This window comes from Mauremys mutica, chromosome 20, assembly GCF_020497125.1.
Source record: "Mauremys mutica isolate MM-2020 ecotype Southern chromosome 20, ASM2049712v1, whole genome shotgun sequence".
Taxonomy (NCBI): domain Eukaryota; kingdom Metazoa; phylum Chordata; order Testudines; family Geoemydidae; genus Mauremys; species Mauremys mutica.
Window position 1 is genome coordinate 18,339,672 of NC_059091.1, and position 15,898 is coordinate 18,355,569.

Sequence of the window (15,898 nt, forward strand, 5' to 3'; positions counted from 1 at the left end):
TACACACCAGCCTGTTCATTACACCCTTGCCGAGATGAACACAGCTGGCCCTCAGAACCAGCCGTTCAGCTCGTACTTCTGACATCAGCGTAAAAAATCCCTGTGCACCAAGTGCTTCCACCCTGTAACTTCCACAGTCTTTGCTTGGGCTTGTCTGAGATGGGATCTTGGGACCTGTATTCACAATAAATGTGGCATATCGCCTTATCTCCCTGAATAAGATCCTGCTGGTTTTTATTTTCTTGGGATAACCATGATATGGGGGACATGGCAAAGCGAGCAGTTTTTCAGTAGTAGTGCGGCTGTGACACTTGTATTTTCATGTCTGATTTATAAGCAAGTAGTTTTTAAGTGAGGTGAAACTCGGGGTACGCAAGACAAATCAGCCGCCTGAAAGGGGTCCAGTAGTCTTGAAAGGTTGAGAGCCACTGCTCTAGTGGGTACAACTGGTGATTAGCATCTTTAATGAGAGCCTTAACCCCAGGTGCCCGCGCTCCCCCAGTGCTGGGAAGGGCCATGCCCCAGGCTGGCGACACTGCTCTGCCAGGCTTCAGCCCTGCACACGGGTTAGGGAGTGTGACCTCGGGTTTGGGAAGGCAACAGCTCCACCCTGAGCTAACTGCTGACATGGACCCTTACAGCACAGATCCGTACAGCACTTTGCACGTCACATGGCCCTATTGGTGCACCCATTCTGCTGATGCATGTGTATCCCCATCTCCCCTAAACTCCCTCGTGGCCCTAGCCCCCGGCACTCCCTCCCCATGCCCCCTGCCCCGCCAGGCACTCGGTACGGCCCGTCTCCTACCTCCAGCTGCTTCACGTAGCTCGCCGGGACCCAGGCATGCAGCCCATTCTCCTGCCCTTCCCACCAGCTGCCATCCAGCACTTGCAGCACCGTTATCAGCTCCCCCGCCATGAAGCGCAGCCCCAGCTGGAGCCGCTCCCTGGAGAAGGGGCACAGGATCTGACAGTGCAAGCCTGACATGCTGCGCCGTGGAGCTGGCCTGCAGAGGTGCCTTTTAGGGAGGGCATGGGGGTACCCCTACCAAAATCTGAAGTGTGGCCCTGCTCTGCTGTGATACAAAACAAAGGGGGAGCAGGTGCCCCCCTCCCTAAATGGTGCCCCTGGCCAGGGTATGGGGGCCCCTGTGCCATCTACTTAGGAAATAACTCATTGAGTCACATCTACTGAAACATTACAGGCTCATGGGCAGTTTAAGCTCTGACCAAGGCATGGTTCCTCAGCAGCTGACACTGCCCCATAGATGCAGCGGATTGGTTCTCCCCTACTGGGCTCGGGGGCCCACGAACGGGGCCTCAGCTCCCCAGCAGTGTGGCCGTCACTCACCAGTCTTTAACGAAGGACTGAAAGTCCACGGAGAAGCTCATGTTGTTTGGGAGCAGGGGAGGATCTTCCTGCAAGACCTTGGTGAGCACCTCAAAGTCCGTTTTACAGTTCTTGTAGGGAAACTGACCGGTAGCCAATTCGACCTGCAGGGAGGGAGGTAGGAAAGCAAGGGTTAAAATGGAATCAGGGAGCTTAGAGACAGTCCATGTGCTCTATCTACGATGCTGTGCTACTTCCATCAAATGCAATGAGATTTGTGGGGGCTCAGACCTCTGGAAATTAGGGGCCTAGTCATTACGAAATTACAAAGGTATCCAAGTGCCTAAAATGCAGACAGCGGCCTAGTGTAATTCATAGATGTATAGATTCCCAGGCCAGAAGAAATCTAGTCTGACCTCCTGTAAAACACAGGCCACAGGACTTCCTCAGAGTAAACCCTGTTTGAACTAGAGCAGGACAAGCCAATGCAGATCCAAAGAACACCCAATAGAGAATCCACCACGGCCCTGAGTAAGTTGTTCCCTTGGTTAACCACCCTCACCATTAAACATTTGTGCCTTGTTTCCAGTCTGACTTTGTCCAGCTTCAACTTCTGGCCAGTGGATCTTGTCAGAACTTTGTTCGACAGAAGAGCTCGATACTGTCAAATTTCTGCGCCCCACATAGGTACTTACAGACTCTGATTGAGTCACCCCTTCTCTTTGTTAAGCTAAACATATGTTTGGCATTGGCTCACTTATTCCTAGGGATTTAGAGGGCTGATCTGACTCCCACTGAAATAGGAGGTGTCTTCCTACCGGGCTAGCTTCAAGCACCCTGGTGTGAAAGTTTTAGTTCATGTTTTTTACCCCGAGATTATCTGAATATCTGTTTTTTTTCCCTACAGATTTGTCCTGTTGCGTTTCATTTAGCTTAGGCACTGGCCCTAGCCAGGTTTGTTTAGCTTGATTTCTCGTCAGTTTCGCTTTCTGGGCCTAAGGCCCTAGTGACAAAGGCGTGTGTCCTGGTTTCACTGATGTGAGGGGAACTTTTTATCTTAAAAAGATATTAACACTTCCAAAAGTAGGTTAGTAGGAATATTATGGTGGTGCCTAGGCCCCGCTGAAACTGAGGCCCCATTATGCCAGGCACTGCACAGACACAGAGTGAGAGACAGTCTCTGCCCCCAAAGAGCTCCCATGCTAAACATACAAGGCAGACAACAGGAAGGGTCATTATACCCATTTTGTGGGTAGGAAACTGAGGCACAGAGGGGCGATGTGATTTGCTCAAGGTCATATAGGGAGTCAGTGGCAGAGCTGAAATTTGAACCCAGGACTCTTGAGCCCCACGGCGCTGCTCTAGCCACAAGACCAGCCTATCTTCTGCATTCCTCTTGCCGAGGCAATTCCTTTTAAGAACAGGAATGCCCAAAGTTTATGACAGATCGCAGGGCTGTCCGAGAACCTGCATCCCTCACCCACGCAAACCAGCTACGGGTTTGTCCTTGTATCTTCCTCAATAGACGAAGAGACATTGAGTTGGCCAAGGGTAAAAGCAGAGCTGGTTGGGCTAGAATTTCCCAGACCAACATTTCAAATTTTTTTCTGAACCTGAATCAGGACAAAAAGCTAAAAATCGCAAAATTTTTCACAAACTGAAAAGCTGAAAATAACTTTGAAACATTTCACTTTGGTTAGGACCGTTTAAATTTACACACACACACACACACACACACACACACACCATAAGTTTAGAAACAAAAAGCCACTTGGGCTGAAAGATCAAAATGGGACATTTTGCCATTTTCAAAACTTTTTTTGTCGTGGGTATTTGGGGGGCGGGGGCAGGTGGGGGGGTGTTGAGCCCGACATGGCTGCGTGGGAAGTTTCCATTTTCATGAATCAGTATTTTCTGACAGAAAAAACATCCTGGTGAAACCTTGCCAACCAGCTGGAGATAAAACCCAGCAACCGATCATCCCTGCCCTTACTCCGCTGTGACCAGGAGAATGGCCAAGGGACTTTGGCTGTCTCAAGATCACTGAGCCCCTAGTGGCAAATCTTGGCACCGAGTTCAAAGCAGCATTTTGCATGAGAAAGTAAAGAAGGGACTTCACTCACCAGCGAGATGCCCAGGCTCCATACATCCGCTCGGATATCGTAGTCTGGTTTGGTGGGATCAGGAGGGTCTATCCTTTCAGGCTGGAAAAGAAAGGTCAGTACACTCTCAGTCCAGTGGCGCTCACCTGGAGGCGAGGATCTTACATTACAGCACATGCCTATTACAGACGGAGATTATGAAATCACGCCATTCTCTACTGATATGCAGCCAGCTCTGGGGTGGAGCGAGGCAGCTGTGTAACAGCCACACAGCAATGCTGCAATGTAGCCCGGGAAGTGACTCTATCTACAGATTTCTAATGTGCATATCAATGAAGTCAACAGGACTCATTTAACCAGTTTAAAGTTTGGGCTAACGGGGGGAATTACCTGGCTGAAATTAGGCCAAGCACACTGGGGCACGCGGAGGGGGCCAGATCCCCAGCTGGTATAAATGGGCCACAGAGTCATTAAAGACAGTTCCATGGCTCGCCTAAATCAGCACAGATCCACTGGAATCACCAGAGCTGTATCCATTCACACCAGCTGAGGATCCAGGGCAGGAGTCTTTAGATCTTGGCTCACTTATGTCATCTCAAGCAGGACAGCACCCCCTAGAGCCACTCTGGAGAGCTGCTTCAGCTGGCCACTCTTCAGAGGTCTCCCATCCCAATACGGACCAAGCCTCACCCTACACAGCAGGCAAGATTAAAGGGGATCCCGTCCCAAGATACCACCCATCCCTGGGGCTCAGGCACCCACAGCTGCCAATTAGCGCACAGGCAGCCTGAGGCCCAGCAGCACCCTCTCCAAGCCACGGCACGGCCCAGCCCTCACCGCCATGTACGCCGCGCAGCCCGCACTCCGGGTCTTGGCCTTCGAGTCCACCAGCCTCCCGCTGATCCCGAAGTCACACAGCTTGATCTGCCCTCTCTCGTCTAGCAGAATGTTGGAGGGTTTGACGTCCCGGTGGATGACGCCGTGCTTCTCCTTCAGGTAGTAGAGCGCCTTGACGATCTGAAAGGACACGGCCACCCCATGCTGATAGAGACGGCGTCTCCCAGGGCCAGCCCACTGCACCCACCTGCCCCCCGGGCTCACCGCAGGAGGATCAGCAAAAGGAGGGGCCAGCTAGAAAAGCCAGAGATCCCAGGCGCGATATGCAGCAGGGAGGGGTCAGCCCCTTTGTACACAGCTCTGCAGAGAGCACACCTGGCACCGAGAGCTCAGTTCTCGGCCCATCAATCCCAGAATTCCTGTCCTGGAGAAGGGAGGAGCCAGCCCCTCTCACACTGATGAGATGGGATTGCAGGACCAAGGCCCCAGGCGTGCATGGGCTGCTGTGCAGAGATCAGTGGGAACAAGCCCCTGAGGCGAGAGATCTCTCCCTCTGGGAGCCCCTTTCCCAGCACAGACCCTGTCTGTGCAAAGCCAACCCAGCTGCCAAACGGGAGAGGCCAGTGGTGGATCGGGTCCCTCCCAGCTGCTCACGTGGGAGAAAAGTTTGGCAGGTGCCCATCACTCTGCATCCAGCCCCACTTGCCCTTCCCCCACCTCGCTCCACCAGAACTCACCGCCACCGTCATCTTCCCCAGGATCCTCTCGGGGATGGGCCCCTGGATGCGTTTCTTGAGCTTCTCCGCACATGTGCCCATCAGCTCCATGGCAATGAAGACGTCTGTCTGTGTGGGAGGGAGACCAAGGCCAGGTTACCAGGGGGCGCGACGCGCGCTTGGCTGTCTGGACAATTGTGCGGAAAGGAGGTGGTGGCTTTGGGTAACGTCGCACCACTCTTCGGGGCAGCGGCGGAAATCGAACCTGGGACCTCTCTACAAGTACCAGCCTCAGCGGCCTGAACTGGAAGCCCCAGCTCTGACAGCTCAAGGCTGTGGCCAGGGCATGCAGCCACAAGGGGGAGATGGAGAGCTGCAGCGTGAGCGCAGGGGGCTCTTACATTGGTGATGAAGGTCCCGAAGCACTGGACAATGTAGGGGCAGTCGTGGCTTTTCAACACCACATCCAGGTCCATCAGGATCCTCTTGTTCTCCTCCTTGTTACCTGAGCGGCGCATTTGCTGTGGGGACCAGACAAGAAGTGGGGATTACAGAGCGGCTCTATGGGCTGAGAGCCGACTGCAGGGGTGAACAGTGACACCTGCTCTGCCACACAGGGGACCACATAACCCTTTGTTAATGAACGCGGATGATTCCCCACCCACATAGGGCAGCGTTATCTCCAGTTCGGAGGTGGGGAAACTGAGGCACAGACATGGGGCATGACTTGCTCACGGTCACACGAAGGCAGTGGAGTCCTGGCTTCAAGGCCCCCCTCTTCCAACCTCTAGACACCACTCCCCAATGAGAGGCAAGAACAGAACCCAGAAGGCCAGCCCTGGCCCCGCAAGCTCTAACTACCAGACCCCACCCTTCTCCCAGAGCTGGAAATAGGACCCAGGAGTCCTGACGTGTAGCACCGCCCTGCTCTGGCCACTAGACACCACTCCCCTTTCAAACTGGGAACAGAGCCCAGGAGTCCTGAGCCTCTGTTCTCTGCTCTCCCCATTCAACACCACCCTCTCCCTTCCTGATGGAACTATTCCCCCCTTGCTCGGTCTGTTCGTAAGGCCATGCCCCCAGTGCTCACCTTCACGGCTATGATGTGTCCCGTTTTCTTGAACCGCATCTTCCACACCTGACCGCACGTCCCGCTGCCGATCTCGCCCAGGTTCTCCAGGTCATTGATCTCTGCTTGGTATCGCTGCACCAAGACACATACGCACAGGGTTACGGGAGGGGCCGTACAGCAGAGCCCACGTCTAGATGCAGGGGACCAGGAGACAACCCTGAGCTAGGACAACTCCCCAGGGTAACCTCCATGGTAGGTGTGCCAGCTAGTGGGGTACCAGGCTTCGCTGACCGGCACACTGGATTCCCCCTGGCCCCACATTGCACCCACCTTCCTGTTCTCTAACCCACAATGGAGATCGAAAGTGCAGGGAAACCTCAGTTCCCCTCTCCCTGCAGGATGGGAATCCCAGTCATGGGCAGCATATGCATGTGGTGGGGGGACGCTTGCCCTCATGCAGCCTGTTCTGGGGCAGAGGATTTTGTCTCAAGCCAGAACGAAACTGAACACAGAACAGCAGCCACTTCTGGGACACTGCACAGGAGCTGTTTAATAGCTGCACGGCAACACCACTGGGCTCACTCACCCAGACGTGAAATGCAGCCACCTCGGGGGTGGGACTTGGCAGCTGTTTACCATGCAGAGCAACAATAAACAGGGAATGCTTGCCCAGCACTGAAATGCAGCCACCTTTGGGATGGGACTTGGCAGCTGTTTAAAGCACAATTCCACACAACAGTTTAGGACAGGAAAACTGATACAAATCAGGGATACTCTGCACTAGTTGGCACCTACAGTTCTACTGATGGGGCAGCACTGAGAATACGATCCCTTTGCACTTTTTCCAACTCACCTGCCCTCCTATGGTCAGGTAACCCGTTTGCTTCATGATTTCCTGCAGCTTCTGGTCTATCTCTATACTAGAGAGACAAGTGGAGAAAGTTTGGATGAAGACAACATACCAAATCAGGTGACTCTGGCTCTGAGGAGGAGGAGCTCCCCTGACAGTTACCGGGGGCCAGGTCAGAGTCCAAGCTGGGCACTGGCTGAGGACCCCAACCTACCTGTAACAGCAGGTCCATCAAGTCTAGTGCCCCCCGTCCTGTGGCACTGGATTAGCCATTTGCGGGCTAGCCCACCAGAATAAAGTCAGGCAAATCTCACTGGCTCGACCTCATTGTCCAGGCTAGTGGGTCTGCTCCACCTCATTGGCCGAGCCAGCCGGCCCGCTCCACCTCATTGGCCGAGCCAGCCGGCCCGCTCCACCTCATTGGCCGAGCCAGCCGGCCCGCTCCACCTCATTGGCCGAGCCAGCCGGCCCACACCACCAGTTTATAGGACATATACACAAAATAGGTGATTGGTGCAGCAGCTGCATTACACGCAGTACCCTGTAGAGGGAGCCAGCTAGCCAGGCCAAGAACAGCAGCCCCAGGGGTTTCCTTAGTTCAGCCCCATCACCACCACTTGGGAGGTGGCAGCCTTTCCCCACTGCTTACCTCTCCATGCTCCTGGGGATGGGGAAGGACGGCTGGGGCAGGCCCAGCAGGGGGCGGCGCGGCTGGTGCGTTTGATGCTGGGGAGAGTTCTCCGAGGAAGAGGAGCGGCTGCTGCCATCGTTCGCCAGGGGGAGCTGCAGGGCTGTGGGAGTGAGCAAGAGTCAGGCACTCGGATGCCTGGGTCCCTTTCCACACTCTGCTCCAGAGAACCCCCCTGCCTGCTGCATCTTATAGCCCCAGATCCCTATCTGTCTTGCATGGGGTTGTGGGGGCCTCGCTGAAGGGGGATGCAATACCTACAGCCAGCACCCTGGCTTCCAATATGCCCCATCGCTGACACTGTGCCCATCACAGAGCAAAGCCACTAGCTGCTGGAAAGCACAGCACCAACCCTTCCCCTCGCCCGGGCCATGCCACCCTGGAGCAGATTGTAGGGAACTATGTTGAACTGGCCTCCATGGGGTGACAGGCCAGGTAAGACATAATAGGTCTTCTCGGCATTTAAGTTCCATGGTTCGACAAAGCAGATTTTCCCACACAGACTGCAAACGCCTGGTTTTCTCTCATACTAGGGTTGCTCACCCCAGGCCTCAGCAAAGTGGTTAACAGCTGTTGGGAGTGATTGTGCTGGAATCCCAAGTGCTAGATGTACACGGACACACAGGATACAGCTGGGTTTGGTCTGCAGATTGGTCACTGCAAATGATCCTGACCCTTCCTTAGATCAGCTAATCCGGGTGGGTTTATAGCCTAGGCACTGAAGCAGAGAGACAGAGGCAGCTGGGTGATTTATCCGAGGCCACCGCAAGTTAGGGCAGGGAACCCAGGCATCCTAGCCTAGGATTTAACCACACGATGGGCGTTGTGTAGCTAAATCCCCCTAGTCGCTTTTGCAATTCTCAGCTCTGACTCCCAGCCTGCTGCCCACACTCCCCGCTATGCCACGGCATGGTCTGCTGTAATTCAGCCAATTGGCACAGACTGGCAGCACACCTCAAAGATAAGGAGTCCCTCGAGTGAGATTTAAGGAAGTGGTCAGAGACGGAGCTTTTTCAGGTGTGTCAATTTCCTGGATCAGTTTCAACATAAACTGTTTATCCCCATGTTAAGGAGGGAGCTCTGCCTCCCAAAGGCTGGGAACCTGTCAGAATGAGAAGAGAAACCAAGGCCCATTGTTTGCCCTTGGAAGTTTGAGGCAGTTTTACTGGGGCAAGTCCACGAACATGCAGGGAGGTTGCTGCGGTTGTTACCCGGCCGTACCACATTCGATACCACACTGGTAATGGGGAAGAACCGAATCCTCCACAGGCTTGAAGTAAAACAGCCCCTCCCACATACTGGGACAGGGGAACCACGAGAGGCACAGAGAGTAGCTGGTGCACACGCTCAACAGCTCAGAACATGTGTGGGACACCCCTTCTGAACTTCTTCCCACTCACGTGCCAGAAACACAGCGCTATGGCCTCTGCTTGCAGGAGGCACCTGTAGTTCACATCCAGACCTCACTGCCCAAGCGGGAGGAGCTGTCCTCTAGAGACTACAGATTCCAGCATACACTGCTGCCAGGTCTCCGGAGAAGGTGGAGCACAGCATGCTGGGACATGTAGTCCCTCCTCCACCCACAGACTGTGCCCTCTTGTTGAAGGTAGGGAGCTGACTGTAGAACTCGATGGGTTGCACTTTGGCTAGAAAGTTGCTGCCACATTCTGGCCTCCCTCTGCCCCAGGCATCGCCCCAGAGGTGAGTGGAGTTACCGCAGCTCAGCAGAGTGGAATCTGGCCCTCGGTACTTAATATTATGCAGCTTACTGCAAGCAGGAGCTTGCTAAAATCATCCCACCTCAAATAATTTCCAGTAACTCCCCACGCCAGCTTTCAGTGGCCAAGCCAAACTACCCTGTGCTGTTAACCTGGGCTGAAGGGAACTCCCCTCGCCCCAAGGGCAAGGCCACCTACGGAACGGCAACAGCTGGCAACCTGGGACTGCAGGGCTATTAGATGAGGGTTCAGAGCATGTTGTGCCCAGGAGGGAGGGACTGCAGCTGCCTGGATAGGAGAGCTGGTGAAGGGACCCTGATCCTTTCAAACAAAGGCATCTAATGCCCATTTACTGACCCAGAACCCAATTCCCACACACAGGTCAAAGAACCATTTTCCCCCATTGCCCCGAAGCAGCTTGAATCTGGTCAATTTCAATAGCTTGAAGAGTCTTTTACCAAACAAAAATACTTTACGCTCCTGCCATCAGAGGATCTCAAAGCACATCGGCAAATCAGCTCTGACAAGCCGAATAAGTATTATCCACCTGGTGCAGAAGGGCCAGCAGGGAGAGACTTGCCCAGCAGAACCAGAAGTAAAACCCAGGAGTTCTGGCTCAGTCTCTTTTGCTGAATTTGTTCTAACCACAAGTCAATGCTCCCTTTATAAATTTGCTCCCACACTTGCTGGTGTATCCAAGTGCTGCAATACTAGAATGGAGAACTGCCCAAGCCAGGGCTTGAAAACGCTCCGCTCCCATGTGAAGTGATCCAATTCCTCCTGGATCTTTAAGATCACTCAAGGCTCACTTTGAAAGGTCCCACCTCACTAAAACTATAGGGCCAAACCCTCCAGCGGTGTAAATCCGGGTAGTGCTATTGATGCTAGCTGGGTTACACTGGCTGAGGACTCTGCTCACTGGTTTTTAATGATAAACCACGTTGGCATGTTCCCTCTGGCTTTAACTGCTGCTTGTCAAGATGTGTGAAGTTCTCTCCCCATCCATGCAAGCAACCACCTCCCCTCCACCATGTCATGATCCAAAGTGTACCACAACCCAAGGACTTCAACAGCATCCGATTCCAAGCCCAATTAACTTAAATTAAATCAACTTGAGTGGACTTTGGCTATGACAGAGTGGTGCAGCAGCTAGGGCAGCTGGAGATCTGAGTTCTGTTCCCGGCTCTGCCACTGATTTACTGCAAGGTCCTAGACAAGTTACTTCCCCCTGTCTGTGCTTCTGTTTTCCCTTCCACCCTTAGCCTGTCTTGTCTGATTAAACCATAAGATCTCTGTGGCATAGACTGTCTCTGCATGCCGCGCCCAGCGTATGAGGGTCCTGATCTCAACTGAAGCCCCGTGGCACTGATTGTAATATAAATATTTATTATCAATTCTGAGCTCCATAGAAAATGCTCCTAGTTCCAAGCAGTTCACACTTAGCTCTTCCATTGCACTTTCCACCAGTAGATCACAAGAGAGGGCACTATTATACCCATTTCACATATGGGGAAACTGAGAGGGGCCATGGTATGCTCAAGGTCCCAAAGCAGAGCACAGATGGGACTAGAACTTATGCCCAGGACGTGCTGCAGTCAGCCACACTTCCTCCCCAACTCAATAGGAGCGCTAGGTACTCGAAAACTCTGGCCCCAGCTGAGCCTGGAAGGGACCTGGTTCCCAAATGCTGGGCTGTGAAACCACAGTGCAGATTGCAAAGGGAGTGCTAGTGCTTGGCGCAGAAGACGGGCAGCCAGGACTCCTACCTGCTCCGCCACTCACCTACTGGGCAACAGTTGGCAACTCATAACAGCTCCCTACCAGCGTTGAACACCTCCCTTCCACTGCCACAGGGAAAGCCCTGGCTCACTGCGGCTACGAGACCAGAGACAAAATGCCGCTCTCTGTTCTTCCCCGGTTTATTTGCTTTGTGCATCTGACATCACTTTCTACCTGCTCAGGTTCAGAAGTGTCTGTTTCCACCTTTGTTTGCCTGGGTTCTTCCAACACACAACAGGGGAAGGGCCTGTGCTGAGTGCTGCACAGACCCCAGTGAGATCGGGGTCCCATTGGGTCAGATGCTGTAGATCCCCCTTGTCCCCTGATCAAGCTTGGGGCCCCCATCATGCTGGGTGCTGCAGACACATGATGAGAGACTTTCCCTGCCCCTGAAAGCACAGTCTAAATAGAGGGGAAACTGAGGCACAGAGCAGGGAAGTGATTCACAGGTCACACAGCAGTTCAATGGCAGAGTGGGGAACAAAACCCAGGTGTCCTGATTCCCAGGGAAGTGGCTGATCTGCTGAACCACGTGCTATAAAACCACAAAGCTTGGCAGGAGGCCTTGGAGAGTCTGCCAACGCCCTGTCTACAGTGGGTTTGCCCCAGTTACTGCACCACTGTGTTGACAGCCCGAGTCCGGTTCACACCAGGTCAACCCGGCCTGGCACTGAGGAGGTGGGGGCTGCGTCAGTGGTTTGCTGCGCTGCTGCCAACCAATGGCTGAAATCCCCACTTGTGGAAACAGCCTGAAAATCACTGCTTTTTAAACACAGACCAGGTCTGAAACTGTCCCTTTAACCGCATCTCACCCAGCTGTCCAAAGGGGAGAAGATACTACCTCACAGGGGGGCTGGCTAGGAGATCTAATGTCGGAGGGGTGGCACGCGGTAGCAGGTTAGGCCTAAGACCAGAGCTGGGATCTAAGGCCTAGCTCTGAAACTGGCCAAAATTTGCAGATGTGACTTGAATTTCAGCACCCCCAATTCCACTTAGGGTCCATAGGGCTAGGGGCAGCCAGCACCTCTAACAAAGGAGCCTTCTAGCATCTACCAGCCCCAGTCAGGGATCAGGACCCCATTGTGCCCAGTGCTGTACAAACACAGAAGACAGACAGGCCTTACCCCGAAGAGCTACGTCCAAGCGACCTGCTCTGAGCCCCCTCCATTTGTCTAATTTCCTCTGGAAGCTGGTACCACAGTATTCTGGGTTCTATCTCTTGGCTCTGGGAGGAGCCATGAGACCGAGGAGGTTAGAGGTGGGGAGCTGGGACTCAGGACTCCTAGGTTCTGTTCCTCGCTCTGGGAGGGGAGTGGTATCTACTGGTTGGAGCAGGGGAATGATACTGGGATTCCGGATTCTCATCCCACCTTCCTGCTGCAAGACCATGGAACAAGTCCCCTTCTCCACCGGCTGAATGAGAATAACCCTCATCTAAGTCATCTCAAAGTTGGCACCCAAAACCACCAGTCAGTTCTGGAAGAGCTGGCCTGACTGCATGGCCTTGGGCAGATCGGTGGCTTGGTTACCCACCAGTAAAACAAGGATAACGCTGCCCTATAACCCAGCCTCCGAGGGAGGCAGTCAGAAAGTTTGCCAAGTGGCATTACTGCAGAAAACTTTTGAGCCCCTTGGTTATAAAGGAAACACAAGAGGAAGCTGCTGGGCAAATCCCTCGGGAATCAGGCCACGATGGAAACCGAGACATCCCACCGCTTATACTATTTTAATGGAGCTTTAGCAAACAGGATTTGATGCACTGCCTGGGTAATCTGGCTTCACAGCCTCCCCTGAACCTTTCGATTTGCTCAAGGAATAGCTGCGCTATAGTGCAACTCCTGAACAGCATCGGTTTCAATGGGATGCATTCCACGGCTGGCTTTGTAAAGGAAACAGGAGCAGTATTCAGTAACACAGAGGCAGTCTCTTTCTCCTGACACACAATCTGACTGTACTGGACGCTGCAGGATTAGCATCCCTGAAAAAGACACAGCCCAGGACAATGTAGAGAATCTGACACCCATTTTTCTAAGCAGGGCAGTTTTAGGAGTCCGAGGTTTGTCCCTGTAGCGGGTTCTCTCTCTCCAGGGTAAGCTGTATTCCTTCATCTTTAATAATGTCTCCTTTAACACAAGCCACGTTCTAATGAAGGCACAAGGTACCATTGTAGCGAATACAGTTACAAAACAGGATAGACCCATTGGGCCCAATCCTGCCTCCAGGGAGCCTGTTGAGAATTTTCTGACAAAACGTTTTCTTGTCAAAACTGAAAGTGTGCACGGGAAAGGCTTGGTGTCAACGAATCTCCTGCTTCAAAATATCTTGGGGGGGAAAAATCAAAATTGTTGAAAGGTCCCTTTTTACAGTTCAGTTCAAAACGACTTTCTGGTTCAAAATTTTAGTTAATTTATGCTACAAAGATTTAAAAGGCTAAAATCAAAATCAAGCATTTTGCACTGATCGAAACAAAACACTGTGATTGACACAAACCAAATTGTTTCCCCCAGGTTACTGAACATTTGTGAAAATTTTCTCAATTTTGACTTTTCGTCCTGCTTTGGAACATGGAAAAATGCCAAAATCTTGAAAACTCTCAGACAAGAAAATCATTTCCCGCCCAGCTCCAGTGCTGAGCATGCTGGATCTCACCCAGCAAAGACGATGGGAGTTCTCAGCACCTTGTAGGACTGAACCGCTGGAGGGCACAACGAATTGTCCTTAAAAGTACCTGGATTTTAAGGTCACAAGGGACCAATGTGACCATCTAGTCTGGTTTCCTACATGACAAGGACCCTTACATGTGTTTACTGACACAAGATGACTGGCCCCTTTAAGAGGGGGCGAGGTCCAGTGCCTCCGGACTGATACTTGCTTCCCAACGGGGCATAAGGGAAGGCACGGGGGCCTTGTAACACGTCTGTGCAGGAGCCTTTATTCCCCCCCCGTGTCTGTAGGCCTCTGTCAACACCCACCTGCATTTATACCACCCAGGTGCCTACCTTACACCCAGCTGGGAAGCAGGTATCAGTGCAGGTGCCCTGGAACCAGCCCCCTCTTAAAGGGGCCAGTCACCCTATGACAGTTGCTAAGTTGATTAGAACAAAGAATGTTTCAGTCTCATTTTGCTTTTCACCATTTAGTCCATGTTCCTTTTGGTGTCTCACAGACAGTGAAACTGAGCCAGTCAGTTTCAAGTGGCATTTTTATTTTGTTAAGTCAGTTTCACTTTCTGATTGTGAGCTAGGAGCACATCGTCGCTGCGTTTCAGTCTGACACAGGGGACGGTTTTAGAAGGTTTTCTAGTCTGAGCTGCTGCATAACAAAGGCTGGCGAATTTCACCCAGTACAACTGGGTATCAAACCTAAACTTAACACTTTAAGGAAAAAGAAACTCAGACGAAAGCAGCTGTTCGACCTCAGCTGGTAGAGCCAGTTTTTCCCACAAAACACAAATTTAAGACCTAAATTCCCTGACAGACTTTCTAGGGCCCAAGACTCACACGATCCTGTAACGCAGCTAAAAGCTTGGTCCTGCCCCATTGGAATCATTGGCCAGGGACGTCAAACGGAGACAGGTTTGGGGTCACAATGCTCTGCAGGCAGCTATATTTGCTTGAGATGGGTCTCCACTACCAAATTGTAGGCAAGTGTCCGGATCCCCAGCTAGTGTAAACTAGCATCTTTCCACTGGAGTCCATGTGGCCAGATCCCCAGCGGACATGAACTGGGATCTTTCCACTGGTGTCAGTGGGTACAGGTCCCCAGCTGGTATAAACTGGAATCTGTCCACTGGAATCAATGAGGCCAGATTCCCAACTGGTGTAAAGCAGTCTCAAATTATTGGAGTCAATGGGACCAGATCCCCAGCTGGTATAAACTCGTGTTGCTCTACTGAAAGCAGTGGGCCAGCTGGTGTAACCTGGCCTAGCTAATCTGGGTTCCTTCACTGGAATCAACAGATTTATACAAGTCAAGAATCCGGACCAAAGTCTCTTCAGCACTCGAGTCTGATATGTGCTCCCCATCCATGCACAGCAGTGGGAACGCCGAGGACTCATGTGCTGCTGTCCAGGTAGGAGAGAGCTCTGCCCCAGGGGCTCAATCCTGCCAGCAGCTGAGCGCCCTCCGCTTCCAATGACCTCAGGGGTTGCCATCACTCTGCACAATGGAGGAGGCAAGTTCCATATAAAACGCAGCAAAGGCCTCTAGCCACACAAAGGGGCTTTCCAATCCAAGGCTGCGAGGACGCACTTGTGCAATGGTTAGTAGGGATTCTGGGAAAGACTTTCTGAAGTGCCCAGGAATTCAGCAGCACTGCTCCCACTTACTTTCCAGGGGGTTCATGCACCTAAATCCCTTGGGCACATATCAAATCCCTCCCCCGGCTTCCTGGACTCTAGTCCCCCAGGACTGTGTGAATGGGGCACGGGAGTCCATACTGTATAATCCAAGGTGAATCCTGCACATACAGTCAGGATTAAAATGATCACCCAGGTCAAGGGCTGGAGGGAGCTGCCCTCCATGCCAAGAACCATAGGCTGGGATGTGTCAAGGGTATTTAGGGAGCACAAAGCGGGGATCATTCTGGATCAGAGAGCCACACCCCCAGTGACACGTTCCCTGCAGGGCTGCTTGATGGGGGCTGGGGAAGGAGTGGAACTCCACACTCCTGCCCATCTAACGAACTGCAGAGTAACTGATGGAGAGAAGAGCCACCAGGATGCTCCAATGTAAGAGCAGTTGGGCATTTTCCTGATTAAATCGCCTGTGTTAAAACAGAGCACGGGCTACAGGATCTCCTACATT

General features: G+C 52.6%; 1 protein-coding gene across 4 annotated transcripts in view; it reads right to left on the reverse strand.

The window, feature by feature from the left end:
- Positions 1-15,898, reverse strand: part of MAP2K7 (mitogen-activated protein kinase kinase 7) — a 69,027-nt gene that overhangs the window by 31,356 nt on the left and 21,773 nt on the right. For all 4 annotated transcript variants that reach the window (XM_044994614.1, XM_044994615.1, XM_044994616.1 and 1 more), the window contains 8 exons: positions 7,557-7,698; positions 6,911-6,977; positions 6,076-6,189; positions 5,387-5,506; positions 5,007-5,114; positions 4,270-4,449; positions 3,454-3,534; positions 1,352-1,494 (listed from right to left, as the gene is read on the reverse strand). In XM_044994614.1, the coding sequence (XP_044850549.1) occupies positions 1,352-1,494; positions 3,454-3,534; positions 4,270-4,449; positions 5,007-5,114; positions 5,387-5,506; positions 6,076-6,189; positions 6,911-6,977; positions 7,557-7,698 (955 nt within the window). The remainder of the gene's footprint in view (positions 1-1,351; positions 1,495-3,453; positions 3,535-4,269; positions 4,450-5,006; positions 5,115-5,386; positions 5,507-6,075; positions 6,190-6,910; positions 6,978-7,556; positions 7,699-15,898) is intronic.